Genomic DNA, 25,017 nt, shown 5'->3' with positions numbered 1-25,017 from the left:
CCAGAGCATGTATTATAATTTTACCTTGGGTTAAGAGTTAAGATATATATCAGTGAAAATATTTCATAATATATTTCATTGTGTTTTAAGGTTTCTGTTTAACAGCTACCTACAACATGCGTTTTAACCCTTAGCATGCTGGGTAATTTGTTGTCTGCTAAAATGTCGTCTGCTGAATTTCTAAAATTAGCATTTTCTTCGATTTTTTTTCAAAGAATACTATCAGAATAGCAAACAGTTTGGATCCTGATGAGACGCCACGTTCTGTTGCGTCTCATCTGGATCCAAACTGTTTGCAAAGGCCTTCAAAATTCGGTTCCAGCACTGAAAGAGTTAATGTGCATTTTCATGTGTATTCACATGAAAGTTCATCAATTGTGTGACACACCTGTGTACAGCCTCCCTACAGTCAGTCGTCCCTGATTAGCCTGTGCGAACTGCACAGGCTAATCTGGGATTACACTTTACGCACATGCATTAAGCCCAGTTTTCTAAGAACAAGGCTCATTTACTTCAATATGCAAATACGATTCTTCAATAGGCTCTAGTCGTCACCAAATATTATGAATCTTTTGCCAGTTTTTAATTTTACAAGAATTTTATCAGAAACCTTGTGATCGAAATAATGTTTCGGCGAACCAACAACAATCATTTAAGTACCAAATTTTAATTATTTATCAATCATGTGTTGCTTTCGATACCTTCGTAGAAGTTATGCTGTTGATAATTGGAATATTGATTAATAGCGTTAACGATATAAATAGATCGACATTTAGATTAAATCCTAACCTTCATAGCAATTGAACATGTAAACATTTCACCCATTAAAAGCTGCGTTGTATGAAGTCAGAAGGTTAAATCATAAGGCATTAAAACCGATGAAAATCATGGGGATTCATTGACACATTGCGTTCATATTTATTTAATCTGAAATGAGTTTTACATGTTCAATATTTAATAAGATACGTAGTTAAATTGGGGATTTACCTCGAGCGATGTTTTGAATAATTCATGTCAAACATTTTGTAATATTTCTATCCTTATCTATTTCAAATAAACGTCGGTGCATATAAATCAAACCTACCAATAGAAACAATGGAGAGTAAGTTGAGTCCTTTTTCCTAGTTCCTCATTCCTTATTCAAGCTTAACATATTTGATAAAGTATTTGAAAGAAACAATAATGCAAAAATTCTTAACTAAGCAAAACAAAATTACTCGAATAAATTTACTATATGTATTACGTTACATTTTCATTTTTCTTCTTCGCGCTTGCATAGGATTTTTTGTTTAAACCGAACCGGCATGTTCTATTTCGAATACTAACTTCACATCAACACACCCTAAAACATATAACATTATTTTACATGTATGTGATATATCACCATGTTTGTTTTTATTTATAATTCAGTTCCTTTTTCGCGGCTGAATAAGTAAAAAGGAACCAGTTCTTTATTCCTTATTCAAGCCGAATAAGGAACTGGCATTTATTACTTTAATATCAATGAAATTGATCCAAAGTGAACCACAAATAAATAAACATCATTATATATATATATATATATATATATATATATATATATATATATATATATATATATATATATATATATATATATATATATATATATATATATATATATATATCATGCGGCGTCTCATCAGGGTCTACGCTGCTTGCCAAGGCCTTTTTTGTAGACGCCCCAAGGCCTTTTTTCTAGACGCTAGGAATGAATGGGTTAAGAAAACATGGACAAACGAGGGCAACAGAATATCAATATTAACTCTAAAAAAATATTATACTTAGTCCAACGGAATATAACAAATAAACAATCTCGGTTTATTGTTCCTGAAACGATTTTGAAGAAGAAATAAATGTTGGCAACAATCATGTTTTATTTGCCTGGCGCGAGTTGGAAATTCATTAGATATATGTGTTGCTGCAGAGCGCATGGACGTATATGTAGTGGATGAAGTAACTAAGTAACGCCTACCGCATTGGACTGCATTCAGTTCTGACGCGAATCATGTTCGCAAATGATCACATATTTGATTTAATGGAAACAAACATATTTTCTTTCATAAATACTAACTGGACGATATATTGCGAGTCAATTATCGATAATATTAAAAATTATTTTATCCATAAAATTAGTTCAAAACAGTATATCTTTTGGCAATATTGCACGGATATTTGTATCATTACAAATAAGGTATCATTACACCGTATAGCTTTAAGATTAAAAAGTATGAATATAAATTGTGAACAATTATATGCCCTAATTTAGTTTTAATAGATTTTGTGTGCAAGAACAGAGAAAGGCACACATATTAAATCTGAGATGAAAGTATTTTAACAAAACTATGAACACAAACAGTTATTTTAAAATATAAACCTTTGACAGAATAGTACAGCCTTTCTAAGTTACTGAATCAGTAAAAATTATAGAACTGTAGCCCTTAATTACTTAAACATGCATATTTCTACGTAGGACCCCGGACCAGTATAGCTTAGTTATTTGCATAAATGAGAAAATTATGTTTTAAATTTTCAGATAAATCTTTCAAATAGATCAAACTTAGAACAGTCATTGAAGAGTAAAAGCCCTCGGTTAACCCATTTATGCCTAGCGTCTAAAAAAAATGCCTTGGCAAACAGCGTAGACCCAGATGAGACGTCGCATGATGCGGCGTCTCATCAGTGTCTGCGCTGTTTGCTTAAAGGAATTTCTGTAAGAACAATTCTAAATATAGAAATAAATATACTAGACAACCCTAATTTTGGAAATAAATTGATCCAATGTAGAAGGATGGGAGAGTCCACTAGGCATAAATGGGTAAAACACCGCCGAAGGTGTGGCAATACGGGGGCCCATTGCAACCCAAACCCTTGCTATAACCAAAAATTATAAGCAAAGCAACAAAAATCTGAACCAGGACACGGAACAGTAACGTTCTCATTTTACGTCAACGACTTGAAATCAAATCATGCAAGAATCGAAGTATTTTCACAGCATCATTGGATAATGGTTCAAAAACTACCATCGACCGTTCTGGAGCTTGACTGCTTAACCTTCAAATATGAACACTTAAATAATGTTTATAAATATTGACGTATTAAGCGGTATATAATCAGATTTATTGTAGAAGAAATATAGATCTTGCATTCCGATCTTAACCACAATATTTTTTGTAGATTGAAGTTTCCTTTTCATACCGTCATCTGTAATTTAATTCTGGAGTGCACAAAAACATTAACAAAGGGCCAGAATTTTGTACATGAAAATTTAAGAGTTATTTAACTTTTATTCCGCACCTCCTTTAAGAATATTTTTTGAATCAATTTTATACGTTTCAAGGTCTGAATTTTAAACTAAAATTACGATCGTCTGAGTATTAAACTATATGAGGATTTATATCAAAAGCTCATTACTATAATGATGAGATTTATCTGATCCTTTTTTTATTTCATTTCGTTGTACGGTGGAGAGTAACAATTCTGATGCTCTGGTAAGCAAAAGATTGAGAACGTAAACTGTGAGGTTTGGGCACCCTTAAGCCGGTATTGAAATTCCAATGTTACATGCTTCGGGGATACTCATAAACCGGTTTTAACACCCAATGGCCCATGCTATGCTTTTCAATGATGGTACTAAGGCGAAAGTGATTATTGCATGCCTATTTTTATTTGATGCGTGTATCTGCTGTCGAAGATTAGCCATGACAGTGCTTGCACTTACCCTTGTTCCTGTTGACGCGACACTAGAACGAAAAGAAAGTGGAAGAGTGCTAAGGACTTTTTTTTATCAGGTTATCTTTAGTACAGTGGTAAATGATAGACGCCTTTATGAAAAGTCCAGTCCAACGACCACGAAATTTAACCTGGTACCTCTGGTTCGGTAGTCCGGTGTTTTACCACAAGATCACCGTGCAACACGTTTTTTGTCGTTTGACGAAAATATTTTTGATAGAAAAGTTGCTGCATATATATATGATCCCAGTTATCCACTTTTACATGTTCACTTTGTGAGAGTAACTCATGTCGCCAATATGGCGAATGCATTTAATTTTATCATAAACACAGGCAAAGAGCTTTTACCAATAAAAATTCGCTAACGTTAAATACGAAGACATTTAAATTGCTACCAATGTGATCAGACCGCATAATTACATCAGGTCAAACGATGGGATTACAATATTATTAAAACAACATGTAAAAAACATGAACTCGTCAACAGTATTTTTATTATAAATTCCTAAACTATATAAAGGCTTATGAACATGCCGGAATTTAGACGCACTTTTATACAAGATAAGTATTGATGCAAAGCATCAAAGGGCGTCGGGAATTTCAGTGTAAAAGGCACTCAATGAAGTTACATGGAACGATTTTTTTTTCTACTGTAAATATTAATATATTGGCCGATGTAAATATTAATATATTGGCCGATTATTTTAATCAAAATAGAAAAGATACTGGTTTAACCATTATCTATGATTTTGTGTTATAACCCCCAAATAACCATTATCTATGATGTTGTGTTATTACCCCCAAATAACCATTATCTATGATTTTGTGTTGTAACCCCCAAATAGTCCATAGTTCATTTTATAAACATTGGTTTCCTTTTTTAAATGGCATCCGTGTGCAATTTTCATTAATTGAACAGAACTGTGTAGGTTTTAAAAAATCTGCTTCATCTCACAAAATGCGCATTGATAGTGTCACCTAAAAAAGTCCATACCAAAGGGTCCACACCACCTGGATAGTAATACGTGTCGCGCTTCGCGCTCTATATGTGGTGTTTAAAAAAAAAACTCAGAGGAGTGCTTGACTCTAGGGAAACGGGTTGCTGGGACACAGCTCCTCCTTGATAAGCGGCTGCTTCCTTTATCACAACTCATTGTTACAATCAATAATACGTGTCGCGCTTCGCGCTCTATATGTGGTAGGGATAGTAGTACTTAGGGCCTATGATAGACAACCATAAACAACAACAAAAATACATGCAAAATAGATGTGTTGTTTGCATTTATTTGTTAATATAAAAACACGTGTATTTTTTTTATAAGATATTTAAGAGATGTAAAAAAAATTAATTAACGTTGTCACCACGCGGCATCCATTAATTTTAATAAAAATGTGCAACGTTGTATTTAGGTCGCATTAAAACGCAGTATTTTTAAATTCTATTTAAAATAATATAAAAAAGAAAGAATATAATATATATAAATAAAATAAATAATATATAAAAAAATGCTCCCCGCCTGGGAATCGAACCCACCAACTCCCAATCGCTAGGCGGACACCTAACCCTTACGCCACGGCGACTGTTGAAAGTTGCAGACAAAAATGTTGACTATTAATTTAAAGTTTCACCGGTTCGCGTATTTGCCCAGTCCCTGTGATCTTTTATTAGTGCCCAGTCCCTGTGTTTAGCTATTAATTAAAAGAATTAACTTTGCATTATTGACAATAAATGTTGTAATAAATATAATAGACACAAATGCAGTACTTATTTACACTAATTTACACAAAAAATCACCACTATGCAAGATATTCTGACAACAAAAATATATACATTGATCCGTACAATAACTGCTCCTCCCAAAAGCGAAAAAAAATGCATTACATACTAGTCGCCACTCTCCAGAGCGACGCCAATTACGTGCAGGGTAAGTGATTGTTGAGAGCATTTTAATGACAACGGATTATGTGGGAAAATAACATAGTTCGCACGCTACTCACTTTTCACGTTTTTGTTTTCATTTATTTCACGGAAGTTACTTTTATACATTTTCCCATAAGAGTTTATATTTGCATATTCGATTGCTCATTTACATGCAACGTTTGCAGATAATATATTAATTTTTTTTTATAAAAATCATGTATACCCTGTGCATCGAAACAATGCACATGCAGTATTTGTTATTTAAAGCTGTGCCTTTCCATTCAAAATTTTAAACTTAAGCATCGTTTAACTTCTTGTAAAAATTTAGTTTGCAATTCGCATTCCCTGATCTGTCCTTTATCACAAATGCTGGGTTCATAAACAGTTTTTTTTTTGTTATTTAAGGAGATTCAGATGCAAATCTCACCTGAACTCCACATTTAACATTGCAATATTAATATCAAACATTTAATGACACTTAACCCTTTACCCCTTAGATATGTATTTTTAAGGCATTTGTAGCCCCTTTGAAAGTTACATTTAATTAAATACCTTTCTCACTAAATTCAAGTAGACTGCGAGCAACTTGCAGGCTGTTCTGGTTTTATGCTGGTTGCAAAAGCCATTTGCACTTTGCCTCTGATGGGGGTAAGGGTTAATTTATGCGATTGTGAAGATCGTAAAACCGGCTTTAGGATACTATTTTTATTTGTTTAATTAAGAATCTTTATCGGTTTCGTTTGTTGTTAAGTGTTTCCAATTACTTATTAAAAATTGTGTTCCCCCTTTTTAAGAGAATAAACATTGTCAAACACAAAAAAGATCGAAAAATATGTCAATGTTATTCCACTAACGACATATAAAAAAATATGCCGCATACAAGAAAGCACATAGTTGGATGTTCACTTCTGATTGCGTGTCCGCGCGCGTGCATGTGTGCGTGCGTCGGTGCGTTTAAGCGAAATTTAGTAAACTTTTCAACAAATAGGTGGCACTTATCAATCATCACTACATCTGAGCCCATGACGTACTTATATAAAACGACATAATGAAAAAGAATAACTACTTATTCGATTAAGTATCCACTACAAAGGCTGATGCTGATCTTTAAGATCATCCCATACTTAGTAATATGTCCCTTCTTAAAAAGATTGTGAACGGTCTAATCATAAATGTCTATATCAGGAAACCGACACTGTGAAGGCTTAATAACCATTTTCACTATTAAATCTGAAGTAGTATTGAGAGGTTTCTACAGATTGCTATCAAAAATAACAATTAATTTCCTGGTGCGTTGCTGTTCAATTCATTGTGAATTTTAATTTTGCAAATATATTTTGTACTTATCTTTGAGTTTTTGACACGCAATATATGAATTTTCGACGAAATTGTAGTAATAAGAAGAATGTTGTTTCAAAAAGGTGGCTTTAAAATGATAGGACATGTATGGATTACTATTTTAACGGTTGCGAAGTTATCATCTGGAAATTATATTGAGTTATTGAATACAACCAACACAAACGCGCTTCGCATTCTGGTTGGTAAAAATGGTCGAGTATACATACACACAGGGGACACTATGCTGCAGTTTAACAACTTATCGCTCCAGCCGTCTAACCTTGCGTTCAAAGTGAACAACTCTGATTGCTTTCCAGGAAGTCCCAGCGTCTGTCCACCTTCTGTATTTGAGATGATTACCCTCGAAGACGATCTATTTCTGATGGTGTGCGGCTCAGCGTACGATGCTAAATGTCTGCTTCACATCGCCTCCAATATTTCTAATGTGAACTACATGAAGGCTTCGGTTGGAAAACCTGAAACAGCTGCAATGTTTGGAAGCCCAATATCGTCTATGATTTTACAAAGTCAGTCGAGGTTACTGTCAGCGATTTCTCCGGCAAAAACTGGGATTCTTTCTGGTTGCACAACAACCGCCGAAAGTTTGAATACTCAAAATACTACATGCAATAGGCATTTTGCACTTTCTCAACGAATGCTCCGTCGCCTAAATGCCACTCATTTCAATATTCACTATGAAAACCCAAGCCTTCGTCCGGACGCTCTCTTTATTGCAGCTAAACCAAACATCTCTTTTCGATATATATACGGTTTTCATTCCATCAACGTGAACATGACACATAACTATTACCTCTTGAAAAACAGACCGACGAGTGAAGGTACCGAAATTGGTTACATAATCCAGATTTGTGCAAATAGCTCCTACTTTGCATCATACACTGAGGCGAAAATAGAGTGTAATGGATACAAAAGCATTGTTGCTGCAACAGCACTCACCACTCAAAATGAACAGATTTTATACGTGGTCTTTAAAGACGGAACATTACAGGGCGTTAACCATATGTGCGTGTATCGTGTTCACGCAATTACTGACTTTTTCGACGATCAGTTAAAACAGTGTTTCCACAGCGCCCGCGGTTCCGCGCCTGACTGGATCTATGGAGCTGAGCCGGCATGTAAAGTTGTAATGGTAGGTAGTGGCTTGATACCCATGTCGTACTAAGAAAGTACGACTTGCACAAACCAAAATTATACCGGCGTGATGGCCAGCTTGCAGTAACACATTTATACAAAAAATGAAAGTATCAACAAATCAAAATACATGTGTAAATACTATATATGTTAAACACTGTTAATTGAAGCTTGTATGCGATTTTCGACCTGAATATGCTTAAACATCCTATATTTATTAACAATTATTTGTTCACAATGATGATGATGATGATGATGATGATGATGATGATGATGATGATGATGATGGTGGTGGTGGTGGTGATGATGATGATGATGATGATGACGATGATGATGATGATGATGATGATGATGATGATGATGATGATGGTGGTGGTGGTGGTGGTGGTGATGATGATGATGATGATGATGATGATGATGATGATGATGATGATGATGATGATGATGATGATGATGATAATGATGATAATGATGATAATGATGATGATGATGATGATTATTATTTTTTTTATTTAATTATCATGATATTATTATTATCATATTAAAGTTGAAAGAATAGCATATGATCAGCACAGTACGATGATTCAGAAGTTTGATTAAGTTGAATAGCGCACATTCAATCCGTTTGATTTAATTATTTACAAAGATATTCGTGAACAGTTGTGCTGAACATAATAATCAATATCCGTGCATAATTGCATTTGACGCTTATGAAGGAAACAAACATTGTAAAATATATGACTCACCGACAAGTGTGTTTAACATATGTACAATTTTATCGATCATGTTATTTATGATCGAGTAAATTTAGCTGCACCGTATACAAGGACATCAATGAAAACATCGTGATCATGTTCGATTAAATAACATAGCCAAAACATTATGAGATAGAAAACCACAATTACTCAATAGTAAAGACTCTAAAGTCCATTTATATAGCATAGAAGCTCTGTGAATGGTATAATTATTTCCTATAGATTTAGCCATTAATACATATTGTCCATTCCAGATAATAAAACTTCATTCATATTTCATATAAAATGCATAAATTATATATTCAAAAATTTGATATTTTGTCCGCACCAATCATGCTGCTATGGAATTTTGCAAGGAAAGAAACATTAAATAAGCCAATAATTTAAATAAAAGATTGTGTAAATGATTTTTGTTTTTATTATAATGACAAAATTGTTGTTCAATTTTGGTGCTTTCCTATCAAAAGGAAAGATCTGTAAAAATGTAACATTTGTCAAAGTCAGTATGGCGAGGGTTACAATCTAGAATTAACATAAAATAAATTAATGGCTGAGTTCTTAAGTATATCGCCTTAATTTTATTGGCAACTTAACCCATTTATGACTAGCGTCTAGAAAAAATGCCTTGGCAAACAGCATAGACCCTGATTAGACGCCGCATCATGCGGCCTCTCATCTGGGTCTACGCTGTTTGCTTAAAGGAATTTCTGTAAGAAATATTCTAAATATAGAAATAAGTATACTAGACAACCCTAATTTTGGAAATAAATTGATCCAATTTAGAAGGATGGGAGAGTCCACTAGGCATAAATGGGTTAATTAAATGTAGAAGTCAAGGTCTAAGTAGTGTTATTTGTTTTGCCTTAATATGGTCGAATAAAGAGGAAAAGATGCTTCAATATCACTGTCAAATATCATGTACAAAACCAACGTTCAACAATGTATTGCTTACAGAAGAATCCTTAAAAAAGCACTTACCACATTTATTTCACTTAATGAGTTTTAGCCTCAAAGTAAGCAAAAATCTTTTTTTACTGCATATTTTTTTGTGATCTGTCCATTTTCGATCTTTCTTGTCATATTTTGAGATCAATTTCGGGTACATAACTTCCAAAATTAAGCTTAATTATCATGGACATCAACCCCTTTAAAAAAATATTATAATTTACAAATGATATTGAACAGGAAAAACGTGATCGTCCAACAAGAATTTCATTTTTAAAGTTCTGCATTATTATGCCTATTAAGGACTGTTTCATGTACATGTACATGCATTTCATTGTGAAGTTTTATTGTAGCCTAATACGCAGATCAAATGCGGTTATACTGATAAAAACAGACGTATAATGACCAACGGAGCGCTTACCGGCGGATTTCATTCCCTGACCTTCACTGAAAACATCACCTGCCTTGCCGCCCGGGCCGACGGGGACCAGGGAAACGTCCTTTTTGTACTTGGGACCAACAACGGCACAGTTCACAAAGTCAGTGTTTGTTATTATGGACTTCGACATATTGTTGTTTTGCTCTATGTTCGCTCTGTGTTTAAGTACAGAGGAAATAAAACTTCGTAATCACTGGCATCATTAGGAGAAAAACCTTTTATCCATTATCCACCATCAAGCCTTTTATTTTGTTAAGTCTCGTACAACCTATACAATACCTGCGAACAACGGATACTACAAATTTATTATCATTTAAAAGTATGAACATCATTATTAAACTATTGCCCACAACATTGTCTTTAAAACACGCACTTATATCACCATATCATAATATTAAACATTTCATTTTTAGACTTTGTTTGACAAAGAGTATAAATTGCGGAATGACTTTCTGTCGGTGTCCCCCACTTCATCTCGTGTTGAAAGTCTCACAATGGACCCGACGGGTAGAGCAGTCTTCTATATTTCCAAGGGAAACGTACGTAAAGTTCAAATATAACTTCATTCATTTTATTTTATAATTATTAATAAACAAATAAACAAATATTATTTCCAGTAGTCGTAGCTTTCCGTTAAGGAAAAGGGAAATGTGTCCTCTCATTCGAAGTTGTTTATGACGCTTTAACGACTCATACAGTTTATCAGTGTAATGTCGACATTCTCATTGTTTGATGGTATTAAGTATAAGACCGACCTACCCGTGTTTATTCTAACGACCATCCAGCATGTTCCATTACTAACGACCGTTGGTAAAACACGTGTCTAATAAAAGCTAAAAACAATTATTACACTTGAATTCTATCAAACAATCAACATTTTGGTTTTGATGAAAGGTAATCAAGCTTGCACTGGACGACTGCGGGATACACTCGGAGTGTGCGGCTTGTCTTCGAGACCGGACTGAGGTGCTGGCATGCAAGTGGAGCATGTCAACTACTCGGCATGGGAAATGCGTCGACAAAACATTGGCTATTGCGAATGATACAAAATATTTTGTCGGTTCTTGCCCACCAATTATTCAAAACGTAAGTGGTTTGCTTCTCTTTGGCTATGCGTATTCGTTACATGTATTGCCGTTTTAGCTTTTGTGTTAGAAATCATTGTCATCTAATTCATTTAGTACATCACATTCGTAAGTATGCTAATTTAAAAAAAAAAAAAAAGAACATGGGAATAATTGCTTCTTCAAACGCGTAAGGCAAACATATGCGACGATCTGCGATAACTACTATACTCTTGGTTTCAACATAACATTTAAATACTTATTCAGTTAACGCCTACCATGGGACCAACAGCTGGTGGTACCCGACTAACGATTACGGGACACTTCGGCCCTGCCGATGCGACCTTAGAGGTCTACGTAGGGAATGCCTCGTGTAAAGAAGTGGATCAAAGCAATCTCCCAACCAAGTAAGCAGCATTTATCTTAAGTAGCAAAGAGATAATGACTTTAGTTCTCAATAAATACCAATAGTACTCGATCCAAAAGTGAAAAGGCCACTACAGTATCTAATTAAAATAAAAAATAACCAACATTTAGTTTTTATAAACTTGCGCCAAAAAAAATCTGTAAGCTTAACCTATGAATGTTTTATCTTTTCAAATGGCCTTATCTTTTTTGTTGTATATATAATGAGGTTTTATATTGTTTTAGGAATTTACATGTGAATCCTTTTGGCGATGTCTTTTTCAAGACTGGTATTTGTCATTCCATGTGAATCTTAATAGATTTTTTACCGTTCCAAGGCAACCGTTCCAATGCGGCGACTCCAGTTTTAATCATTTTCGTTTGTTTTTGTTGCGTGTTAATGCTGTGTCAAACTAATCGACCAATCGTCATAAACAATATATCGTAAAACAGTTAGAAGTTCCAATTAGATGACATTTATGTCCGGGATGCCTGGTTGCATTTTAAGGCTTCTATTTATGATTTCTTTTATCATTGCATAACTTTAGAAACGATACAAATCACCCAAAAGCATTAGATTGTTTGCGGCTGGTGTATTGGTTTACTTGTCAGATGGTCGTATTTATGCTGGAATTCGAAACAACTGCCTATTGATTTAAGCCGGTATTGATGACCCAATATGCATTTTAAGGCTGGTTGTGTGATAATTTCATGTCGATTTCTTGTTTTAATGTGTGATATTGCTTTGTTTAAGCAAGTATGCGTGACTACATGCGGTATTGTCTTGCTTTAGACTGGCATGTGTGACTCCTCCGCTATCGGACTTGGACAAAACCAGCACCCTTTGGAAAGTCCTTGTGCGAGTGAATGTAGCGCAAAATATGTCTGGGCCATTGACCGTTCCTGTCGAAGGCGAAACAGATGTGGAATTTACGTACTTGGTTTGTGGAGATTTAAAGTTTGTGAACGAATTGTTTTCCATACAGATTTTGTGATAATAAAGATATAATATACTAATGTAAATTTTTAATTTTGTAGCGAAGCGTTAGTTAAAGTATGCATAGATGCGTCCTTGATAATACAGGACAATACACATGTACACAGTTTTACCTGTTTGAAATTAATAAGTATGAATAATACTAGATGTCATAATAATTTGTAACCGTATTCAGTTTTTGTACAGAGCATTGATTAAAGTGTTTACAGTTTTATTACATTTCACTATTTGTAGAAAAAATGCAACGCCTAATGGTTCTGCTAACGTTCTGAAAAAAAAAACAACACTTTTGTACGAAACTGTGATTGTTTTAGATAACAATTCAATAAATTGTGTTAATAATATAATTTAGAATATATATATATAATCGTTATGCATTTGGATGACACCCTCGTTCTGGACTAAAATTGGTTTTTGAATATCTAGAATCGTTTAGGAGAAGTATAGTTATATGATATTTTGAAAAGCCGAAAAGGATCGACAATAATTAAGTAGCTTCTGATCAAGCTTCGCAAAAAAGGGATATAACACTAATACATAATCCTGCATTTAAATAATATTGATTGCAATAGTGAAATATATTTTCAGGAACCCTGGCTTAACGTCAGTGAACCAGCCGTCAGCAGACTGTCGGGAGGGGTACAACTGGAACTACACGGTGCCAACTTCAATATAGGCAGCAACCGAAGTATTGTTATTGGGAAGGATAGGTGTGATGTCACAAAATATGACATGTATGTACATCTTAATCGTTTTTTTTTATATCATACGACGAAAATGATTGGAACTGCTTTCCGCCGCAGTTTGACATACATGTTCATATACAAAGGCGTTTAACCCATTTATGCCTATCGTCTAAAAAAATACCTTGGCAAACAGCGAAGACCCAGATGAGACCCCACCTGATGCGGCGTCTCATCAGGGTCTGCGCTGTTTGCTTAACGGAATTTCTGCAAGAAATATTCTAAATATATAAATAAATATACTACACATCCCTAATTTTGGAAATAAGTTGATCCAATTTAGAAGGATTGGAGAGTCCACTAGGCATAAATGGTTTAACTGAATTAACAAAAGCAGGCGCCCTAGTAAAGCCGATGTTTCATGACTACTGGTTGTTCATTTGGCTACGCATTTTAAGATACAAAATCATACACAAGCCAACGATGATGCAACTGTATTTTAGCATTTTAATGTACACCAGTTATTTATTATTTTAGTTTTCTAATTGCAACAAAACATGTTGTATTCGTTGAAGACAAATGTGTATACAATTGAGAGCAATAAGACGATTTTGTTAACGTGAAAGAAGACCTGACAAGTGATAATTCCCTTCCATACTCCAGCTTGTACGTTGCTTTCAAGAACGTCTTGATTTTTTCTCTCCCCAAAGTAACGTGAGTTCAAAAACTTAATTTGATTTAATACATACAATGTTTGTTTTTTCAGAGACTCATCTGACACAATTACATGTCGAACGCCGAAACAAAATGCATCGGGTTTTTACAATGTGTCACTTCACATTGACGATGCTGCTCTGTCAGGGGTTGTAATACATTATACAGTCGATCCTGACATTATAACGTTTGTTCCATTGGTCACTACAGAAAGGTACGTATATGAATGTAGTTTACCGAAGACGGCATCTTAGATATAAGGAAAAATACCAAATTAAATTGGAAACATTTGAATTATGTTCTTCGTGTTATTTTATTTTATTTTATTTTGATATGTTATAATTTCAACGCGGTCAATATTTCTAGCGGTGGTATAAATAACGCGGTTAATATTTCTAGCGGTGGTATAAATAACGCGGTTAATATTTCTAGCGGTGGTATAAATAACGCGGTTAATATTTCTAGCGGTGGTATAAAGATAACTGTCTCCGGAGAAAGAATAAACGGCCTTGGATTCAATGTACAACTAACTGCAGTGAACAACATAGGACCTAATGTGTCATGGATCCTGGTATTGCTGCGTTAAGAGACTCGTTTTGCATTATTGACAATTAGTATGGTGCTCCTCTTTATAGAATGCATACTCGAAAAAGGCTTGCAAGTGTAACCGTTGTATAATACATGTATTACTTCTCGAAAATAATATTTCCAACTTGCATAGTTTACAGTTAATAGAGTGTAATGTATGTCATAATAACACGGTCGTATGGGTATAACAGGTATACTAGTCTGGTTATACGCATTCAATATCTATATTTTTACAACATAAATAAATCAATCCTGTTTGTTATAAATGCAATTAAATCCGCTGCTCAATATCACTATATCGTCTGTCTGTCTCTTTGTCTGACTGTCTAATTCTGCGTGATAATTCATCAGAATGTACTGTTTAATCATTCATGATGTCTTAGCAAACTTATCAGTCTATATTTTCTTATATAACAATATTCGTATTTATGTATAGGAGCGAAGCCAGTTGCTTGTTGTGCTTTTTTACTACATGTATGTTATTGTAAAATGCTCAATATACTATTCAGATGGTGTTGTTCTTGTCTCGGTACAGTTTAACTTAAATTATAAATGTGTTCATATTTTTGGATGGGTCGTTTTGTTTTGTTTTGCATGGTACTTAGAAATAACCTGTGCCAATAACGTCCGTCTTACGTATTCAAATTCGTATTTTTACTTCCGCACGAAATACTTGCTACTTCGTTATATCCACCAATTAGCCATGACATAGCATAATTCGTATTTACACGTTAATTCAGAATTCATACTTTAGATTAATAAAGTTGGTTACAATCTGTACATTATTATTGACAATTCTTTATTAAGATAATATATTTTCTGTTAGAGGTTTTGAAAATGTGAATGAAATGTTCATATTACTTTTAATGTATTCTAACAAAATATAGAATACAACTTTTTCTCCTGATAATACTTACATAACCATTTAATCATAGAAACCAATGTATACGAGGCCTTTTAAAATCTAGGATCCAGGCAAATGTTCGTATGAGAATACTTCCTTAGTCTGCATTACGGGAAAGCTTCGAGGAGACTTGAACCCAAATAACAGTCTTGCCATTCCTATCCTGGTGAACATATACGGTTGGCTCACCAACAACAGTATTGGGAGTGTAAGGGTTATCAAAGATCCTGTCTTAGTACAAAGCTCAAGAAACACAACAATTGTTTCGAACACAAGGCCAGTTATTGAGATCCAGGTAAGATTCCTTTGCAAGTTATTGGCCTTTATAGCCACACAAACTATTTTAGACATATACATATAGTTCGTATGAAATAAGAACACAAAATAATCGGTAGTGTTGCGTGATGACAATGAAATGATCCACTTGAAAATAAACGTGTACTTTATTTATAAAAGGGCTCGGGTTGGTCGACAATTCCAATCGAGAACTTTCGTGTAACTGTCAACAACGCAATTTCGTGTCACGTAAGAAGTGTAAATGAAAGCATTGTGTGTGAAGTTGAGATTGACAACCACGTTTTCCAACAAAGAAAACCTCTGACAGTGAAGGTTAGATTTGTATTATTTTTTGTTTGTTTGTTTATAAGCTTAAAGTCATGAAGTTATTAAAATATTTATTTATTGTATGTATTTTTTTTTTAAAATACAAACGCATAGCGAGTTTCGGATTTCATTCGTTCGGTTAAATTATCAATTACTTTACATTCCGTTTCACATCAGTTATCAAAATATACATACAATTATTTAATGGTCGATGCGCCTTTTTAGTGTTCAATTGGATTTCGGATCTATGCCGTTGGAACAGTGTCCTTCTCTCAAAAAGGACCAGATGTTTTACCATCTATGGCGCCACGCAGTAACAATGCTTATATGATGTATGGCATCATTGCCGGATCTGTCGTCGGCTGCTTGGTGCTCGTCACCTGCATCGTATGTTCCGTCGTCAAGTACAGCAGGTAGTCATTTTACATACCAGCGATGTACAATTCCAGTCAATATTCAAATAACTATATTGATTAGGTCAATATGAGAGCTTGAATATAGATTGATTATGCATATTTTCTATTATTATTTTTTATCATTATTATTATTATTATTATTATTATTAGTAGTAGTAGTAGTAGTAGTAGTAGTAGTAGAAGTAGTAGTAGTAGTAGTAGTAGTAGTAGTAATACTAGTAGTAAAAGTAGTAGTAGTAGTAGTAGTAGTAGTAGTTGTAGTAGTAGTAGTAGTAGTAGTAGTAGTAGTAGTAGTAGTAGTAGTAGTAGTAGTAGTAGTAGTAGTAGTAGTAGTAGTAGTAGTAGTAGTAGTAGTAGTAGTAGAGTAGTAGTAGTAGTAGTCGTAGTAGTAGTAGTAGTCGTAGTAGTAGTAGTAGTAGTAGTAGTAGTAGTAGTAGTAGTAGTAGTAGTAGTAGTAGTAGTAGTAGTCGTAGTAGTAGTGTAGTAGTAGTAGTAGTAGTAGTAGTAGTAGTAGTAGTAGTAGTAGTAGTAGTAGTAGTAGTATAGTAGTAGTAGTAGTAGTAGTAGTAGTAGTAGTAGTAGTAGTAGTAGTAGTAGTAGTAGTAGTAGTAGTAGTAGTAGTCGTAGTAGTAGTAGTAGTAGTAGTAGTAGTAGTAGTAGTAGTAGTAGTAGTAGTAGTAGTAGTAGTAGTAGTAGTAGTTAGTAGTAGTAGTAGTAGTAGTAGTAGTAGTAGTAGTAGTAGTAGTAGTAGTCTGAGTAGTAGTAGTAGTAGTAGTAGTAGTAGTAGTAGTAGTAGTAGTAGTAGTAGTAGTAGTAGTAGTAGTAGTAGTAGTAGTAGTAGTAGTAGTAGTAGAAGTAGTAGTAGAAGTAGGAGTAGGAGTAGGAGTAGGAATAGGAGGAGAAGGTGGAGTAGGAGAAGGAGTAGTAGCAGTAGTATAATCTTGTATTGAAACAAATAGATGACAGGTTTAATAATAAGTCTAGAGTTTTTCAATTAAGATAATACGGGTCAAAACTTATGCCAGGTACAAGTCACGACGCCTTAATAGCGCATCGTACAACGTGCACTTCCGAAGGGACGATCGTGTTCTGTCGTTGGAGGGACTGTCGGAGAGCCACAATTCAGATGCAGCGCAGAATCGTCAGAATGGTAGGACTAATGATGGTTTATCGTTCCATAAGTTACGTGTTTAATATGTTATGTGCAGTTTGTGTGTCAATTAGATTCAGCAATATCACGGTTCCCCGTTAAAAAGTTTTATTATTGCGACAATTAATAAAAAGGATGAATTTTAAGACTTAAGCGTAGCTTTTTGAAAGCCAACGGGAAGCTAAATATTATTGTGATTTTTAAAGTATTCAGAACGTTGTGTCTGATTTAAAATTTACTGGATCCGTGCACACAATTTTGCTCGTGATTTCCATAATTGACAAACTAGTATCGCCGTAGCTTCGTCTCAGTCGTATTAGATTGGAATTTCCCACACGGACCACGCGCTCCATATCATCTACCATAATCCTGAGTACGTTGTTTGGCCAACAGCTTTCATAGAACCAGTCATGTATTTCAGACTACCAGCAGCGCTTAGTGGTAAATATGTCATCGACTCATGAGCACAGTTCGGACAAAGACACAGCCCCTCTTCTCCAAGATATTGATCCCGAGATTCTGCAGGATCTCGAAGAAAAAGGCCTTCTAATAGACAGCGATTGCCTCATTCTTGGCGAGCCGGTTGGCGAAGGTAGGCCTGCGTTCATGAATGCATGCTTAGGTAGTTTGCAGATGGGAGCTCAAAATGATCGTTTTGCAGCCATAGCCTCTTTTATGTAGAAACTCTGATAAAACGTGTACCGATCAAGGCAGCAAGTATCGTGTAACCATCAGATACACGTTTTTCCTTTTCTGAATGAGAGTAGTAGTCTTTAGAAATCAGTCTAGTTGACGTAAATAGTGTATATTATAACAAAATATGTTCTCCTTAGGGAATTTTGGACAAGTTTTCAAGGCGTACCTACGAAGAATTGGAGAAAAAGTGGATTTGACAGTCGCTGCTAAGACTATGCACAGTAAATATTTTCAATTAAGTATTTCACATAAGCATTTGGTCAGATGCCTTGTATAGATAACTAACTAGCGTGTTGTGATAGACATTTCTGACATTTCTGATATTTTTTATATATGTTTAATTTCCATTTAAGTACATATTTGGTGTATTAAATAATTGTTATTGGTATTCATTAGATTGTATCATTTGCATAATCATATGTAAAGTTCATTACATGTTAAGAAAGCACACATTTATTAAACAGTATCGTTATAAACGCCTTTTTAAAATAAAATACCATTTGCATAACAGGAAGCAACCCGAAAGACTTGGATGTGAACATGTTCATCAGGGAGGCTCTCATTATGAAGGACTTCGAGCATAAGAACGTCATGCAGCTCGTCGGTATCTGCTTCGGAATTGAGCGGCTGCCCCTGGTCATCCTTCCCTTTCTGCCACGCGGCGACCTTCTCTCCTATATTCGCAACGTCAACAACGTAAGCGATCGTTAACTGTCAATGTTAACTGCGTTTTAGCACATAATATGGCATACTTATGTCAATTAAATGGGCTCATGCCATTATATGTTAACGACATTTTACTCAAATCTTAACTTCTATAAAAAACATTTAAATATCAGAGCTCAATACATGCACGTGTATGAAAACGTAGAGTCTCAAACATGCTGTTCAGCATTTTGCACGGCTTGTGTGTTTGTAAAGATATTTTATTATTCAAAGAAGTGATCGCACATTAATATATGATACTAGGTAATGATCTCAATCGTTTTCAGCGTCAACACTGTATTAGGTGGTATGATGAATTAAATTATGTTTTACATAATAATATATGGCTGTTGTTGCTTGTAGGTCCCAAGGGTGCGTGATCTCGTCATGTACGGTGTTGACATCGCAAATGGAATGCAGTACCTTGCAGAACTCAAATTTGTACATCGAGACTTAGCCGCCAGAAACTGCATGTAAGTTTTTGTTAACCCATTTATGCCGAGTGGACTCTCCCATCCTTCTAAATTGGATCAATTTATTTCCAAAATTAGGGATGTCTAGTATATTTATTTCTATATTTAGAATATTTCTTACAGAAATTCCTTTAAGCAAACAGCGCAGACCCTGATGAGGCGCCGCATCATGCGGCGTCTCATCTGGGTCTACGCTGTTTGCCAAGGCCCTTTTTTAGACGCTAGGCATAAATGGTTTAAGATGACAAACATCACCATGAGTTCATGGGATTGAATAGTCGTTTATGAATGAACTGGGCAAAGTGCTTAGTGATTACATGTATGACAATTGGTTGAAGTGATTGTCACTTGGTAGAATATTAAAGTACAATGGATTTCTGGGAATGAAAGTACATAGTACAAACTGGTCATGTGGTCTATGCGTCACGCCGTATTTATGGAGTTAAGGATTATAATTTTTTAAGACTAATGCATATGCTTGAGACAAATGCTCTTTAAACAATTCGTGTATTGTTGAATTACTAGTAGTACATTTATATGAAGTGCAATTTTTAATTTAAACGATGTCACCAACATCCGCAGGGGAGGAGACTTGCACGTCGGCTTTATTTATTGCAACTGACCTATTGGCAAGCAATGTGACAAAAAGGAATAACTCAAACACAAACATTCATGCAATACACACAAATTAACTTGAAATTTGGTTTCTATCTTTCAACGGTAAAATGTAAAGCATTGTGGATTAAAACCGGTTATATAGAGCTCCAAACAGTTTACTTGGTCAATGACATTTAAATAAGTGTTTAAAACATAATAATTTATCTAATATCATCAAAGTTCAAATCAAATAGCAATAAACTAACATACAATATAATATAATACATTTATATTATATAAGTATCTAATAATTCAAATGTTGGGATGCATAAAAGAGAAACAGGACCGTAACTTTCTGAGACGTATTGGAATTAAATGAAAACAGGTGTGGACTATACCTCACATGGTTGAATATTCAAATAATCGTAAGGAATTTTAGGGAAGAAGATGAAAAATGTTTGTAAAATGCAGCTTACATGAACTGGATTATGTATATTCAAATAAACATGTAATACATTATAATTTACAATAAGATACCTGTTAATAATTATGTACATATAAATATTAAAGCAAGTTACAACATAACAACATATTTTACAAACGTGATTGGGATACTGAACAGCGATTAAAATAGAAATATACATAACTTAATTTGTCGCAGATTGACTTGAATTGGCGTGAATATTATTGAAAGGGTAAATTAGCTTTTTAATGACTTTATATTTGATTAACGATGATATTTCCCATGACTTAGTAGCATTATTTCGGATTAAATAAAGCTTGATTTGCGTTGAAGATACAATAAGATATCATAAGCTTTTAATTGAAAATCAAACAGTTACCTGCGCAGTAGACATAGGGTTAAGATCGTGTGTACCGGTAGTTTGCTCAGCGAAGTTTCAAGTGTATGAATAAGGTTAAAATATCTTACAGTATGTTTGGTTGTGACAAAGTCATGGCATCTCCCGGACACTGCCGCCATTGTCTTGCAACTATGCATGCGCATGTAAAACTTTGCACTGGTTACATGCGCGTTAATGAAACAAACATACATGTATTTATTTTGTATTTATTTATTTTTATCATTTTTGTATTCGAATTCCCAAGTAGAAAACGTACACTTCTTTGTTCAAAACGCACCGTCAAAACGGTTGCGGAAAATAGCCTAGCTAGAGTATAAGTCTCATTTCAACTAGAAAAAAACCTATGTTTATATATTAAATAAGGCTAGCTGATGACATGACGGTCAAAGTATCTGACTTCGGATTGTCACGTGATGTGTACGAGAGGGAATACTACAGTTCCTGTGACAAGACGACGAAACTTCCTGTAAAGTGGATGAGTCCGGAAAGTCTCGAATTCGGACACTACAGCTCGAAATCGGATGTGGTACGTACAAAACCGATAAAACATTATTATGTCTAAAATTGTAACAGTTTGTAATGCCTTATGTTAAATGAAATCCGCACTGATAAGATATCTAGACTACCCACAAAATGAAATATTATATGCATGTAATTTTAACCATCTGCGGGTAAAACATCGGGTATATTGCGTGTATAAATTGCGCTTACATTTCGCTAATATTTGCAATGTTATACATGCATATTTAAATACTATAACGGTCATGTTGCCATTTCACCAATTATGTCCATACATGGAGACACTCTCTTACACTGCGGTTCATTACATTCGCTCACGGACTACTTTCCACCGCACGTGACTTTTAGTCACATGATCATAGTCATGTATGTTGAGGCACGAACGACAACTCTTCTAGGAGAATGACATGGAGAGACCGTGTGTGTTTCAGTGGTCGTATGGCGTTGTTCTCTGGGAGCTGCTCACGAGGGGCATGTGTCCCTACCCGGCCGTGGACAACTGGGACATCATGCGTTACCTGAAGTCAGGCAGGCGGCTCGAGAAACCGGAGTATTGTCCGGATGACGTGTGCGTTTATGAACTAAATAATCATGCATTTTTCAGCCAATGGAATGCTTCGTCCGATCGTTGAATGCCTAAATGATTCGTCTCTTGAAAACAAAGAGGCCATATCGAATTATGTGCAAAATGCATGATAAACCCCGTCGTTCCCTCAAGAAACGTATTGTATTATATTTTCTTGGAAAAAAAATGTGTATGATTATAAACAGACCAGGGTACTGCTTAACCCATTTATGCCTTAGTAGCGTCTAGAAAAAAACTTCGCAAACAGCGTAGACCCAGATGAGACGCCGCATGATGCGGCGTCTCATCCGGGTCTGCGCTGTTTGCTTAAAGGAATTTCTATAAGAAATAGTATAATTATAGAAATAAATATACTAGACATTCTTATGTTGGAAATAAATTGATCCATTTTAGAATGATGGGAGAGTCCACTGGGCATAAATGGGTTAAAAGAGTAGAGTAGACAGATGAACCAGTGTGTTAACATTTTCACTCAATTGACCCTCAGTCAACGTATGCACATTCAGATAAAAATATATAATCTGTTTTCAAACATGTAATATAATTATATTGAATTTTTAATAATATTCAAAAACTGTGCCCATGAAAGAGGTGCTGTAGGGAGATTAAAATGGACTGGGATGCACTACTCTCTGTTGTGATGCACTACTCTCTGTATTGTCTCCTACCGGTTTCACCGGAGGGGACTCATGGTTTGCGCTCTGTGCGTCTGTCTGTTCTTCATGTTTTTTAATGAACCTTGAAACATGGATAGATGCAAATATGGACATTATGCACGTCATTTTATTTTGTTCCTACGTCAAAAATTTGGCTGCTATGGCAACAACAACAAAAAAATCAGACAATGGTGGAGCCGGTAGGGGACATATATTGCTTGGAAATAGTCTTGTTTATTTCAAGTAACTAAAGCGTTGGTATTTATCTTTACAAGGAAAGGTAAGCTATTGTGGAAGTATAATTTACTATGGATTGCTTGATGCATTTAAATTTATTCAAACTGTCGATATAAGCTTTCGTCTTCACACTTCGTCTTATTAACGTAAAATATAATACAAAATGAATTGTAATTTTATTCAAAACGTTAACGTCCGTCAACGTTTTAACAACTACCCGGGATATGTGTATGTTTAACAGATTCATGTTTAACATGAAACAAATAAAAACACCGCAAGCACTTTATACAAAATGTGCGTTTGTTTTCAGGTACCAGATAATGCTGCGCTGCTGGCAATGGGAACCAGAAAAAAGACCGGCGTTCTCTGAGCTTGTAACCAGCGTTCCAGAGATCCTATGTCGCCGCGGGAGATTCGAGTCCAGCCGAGGCATGTCTGAAAGCAGTGATTGTAAATAGCAAACTCGGACGCGCTGCAGCTAACTCGAGAAATATTAGCTAAGATTAGACTAGCTTTCGAAGTATCATCTGCGAACAGTTTGTTTTGTGCGCTAAACATTTTGGAATGCCCATGCTAAATAGCTGTCGCTCTTTATCGAACTTATTCTAATATAAGACGGTATCTAAAAAAATTACACTTACAGTGTGAATTATATGAAACCAATTCCCCGAGATATTTGGCTTTTATCGGACCGTATTAAGAAGAGATATATCAGGCATGTAGAGTGTGGTTCCCAAATAGACCTTAAAGGGGCCTTTTCACGTTTTGGTAAATTGACAAAATTTAAAAAAAGTTGTTTTAGAATAGCAAATTTTCGTTTTTAGTTATTATGTTTGTGAGGAAACTATAGTACTGAACATTTACCATGCTCTAAAATAGCCGTTATATTCATCTTTTGACGATTTAAAAACCTGGAAATTATAAAGCGTTGCAACGCAAAGCAATTGAATAATTTGGACAGTTCTGTTGTTGTCGTTATATTTTGTGAAATTACGTGGATTGTGGTTATAAAGTCTAAAATAGTTTGTGCAGTGTATGAGCAAGGATGGCCGAGTGGTCTAAGCGATAGACATTTACTCCAGGACTCTGAGGGTCAGCGGTTCGAGCCCTGTTGAGGGTAACTATTTTTTTCTTTTTTAAATTTTATTCTTGATTTTTTACTGGAGCGTTTTAGATCAAATGTTAACATTTATCAATACAAAGCATAAAATGACAAACTTTAACATATGCCAAAATCTGTGAAAAGGCCCCTTTAATTGAGTAATCCTTCGATGTAATTCCCTTACATAAGAGACGCATTTAGCGAATACGAAAGTGGGAGGAAAGAAATATGTACTTTCAACAGGGGATAGTTTATTATGTATTATTATCATTTAACGTTTATGCATTGCTGATTTTTCCAAAGTGAGAGATGTGTTGATTGTACAGAAAAGAAACATTATTTATGTAACGTTTGCCTCGTGGTATTTGCTTATATAGGCATTCGGATATTGAAGAACGAATTTTTAAACAAAATCTGTTTCCGACGTCAACAGCTGGAAAAAAGGACTTAAGAATGTTATCATTTACGTACACATTTTTATTAACGTCATACTATTCCTTTGTTAACGACTAGACTCAGAGATCAGTATATATCTGAATGGAGAGTTAATGTTGATTCATCCACTTCATTATTTTTTATATGCGTTCGTTTAACACATTTGTAAATAATTTCGCAAAACAGCTTAACAACGTAATGCCTCTATAGTTATTTGGATCGGAAATATCGCCCCGTTTATGTAACGGAATAATAACTAAATAAATAAAAATAATAGAAAAAAATGTATTTTGTGTATAGTTCTGTTTAATTCACTTTTATAGT

At 34.8% G+C, this 25,017-nt stretch overlaps 1 protein-coding gene across 1 annotated transcript; it reads left to right on the top strand.

Moving 5' to 3' along the window:
- The first annotated feature begins 6,912 nt into the window (after positions 1 to 6,912).
- On the top strand, positions 6,913 to 24,981 carry LOC127881605 (hepatocyte growth factor receptor-like). Its single transcript, XM_052429612.1, has 20 exons — positions 6,913 to 8,159; positions 10,215 to 10,400; positions 10,714 to 10,839; positions 11,195 to 11,386; positions 11,632 to 11,771; positions 12,563 to 12,710; positions 13,355 to 13,500; positions 14,216 to 14,377; positions 14,629 to 14,734; positions 15,720 to 15,950; positions 16,112 to 16,264; positions 16,484 to 16,671; positions 17,700 to 17,824; positions 18,246 to 18,416; positions 18,658 to 18,741; positions 19,032 to 19,216; positions 19,589 to 19,698; positions 21,522 to 21,684; positions 22,109 to 22,245; positions 23,467 to 24,981. The coding sequence occupies exons 1-20, from the start codon at positions 7,077 to 7,079 to the stop codon at positions 23,612 to 23,614; spliced, it is 3,984 nt and encodes a 1,327-aa protein (XP_052285572.1). The 5' UTR covers positions 6,913 to 7,076; the 3' UTR covers positions 23,615 to 24,981.
- The last annotated feature ends 36 nt before the right edge of the window (positions 24,982 to 25,017 follow it).

The sequence above is a fragment of the Dreissena polymorpha genome, chromosome 5 (genome assembly GCF_020536995.1).
Source record: "Dreissena polymorpha isolate Duluth1 chromosome 5, UMN_Dpol_1.0, whole genome shotgun sequence".
NCBI classification, from domain to species: Eukaryota; Metazoa; Mollusca; class Bivalvia; order Myida; family Dreissenidae; genus Dreissena; species Dreissena polymorpha.
This window is presented reverse-complemented; position numbering and strand designations above follow the sequence as displayed.

Coding starts and splice junctions, on each gene's coding strand:
- LOC127881605 (XM_052429612.1), top strand. CDS start 7,077: ATGTTGTTTCAAAAAGGTGGCTTTAAAATGATAGGACATGTATGGATT. Junction 10,840..11,194: donor TCTATATTTCCAAGGGAAAC/GTACGTAAAGTT, acceptor TTTTGATGAAAG/GTAATCAAGCTTGCACTGGA. Junction 14,735..15,719: donor CTAATGTGTCATGGATCCTG/GTATTGCTGCGT, acceptor TTTAAAATCTAG/GATCCAGGCAAATGTTCGTA.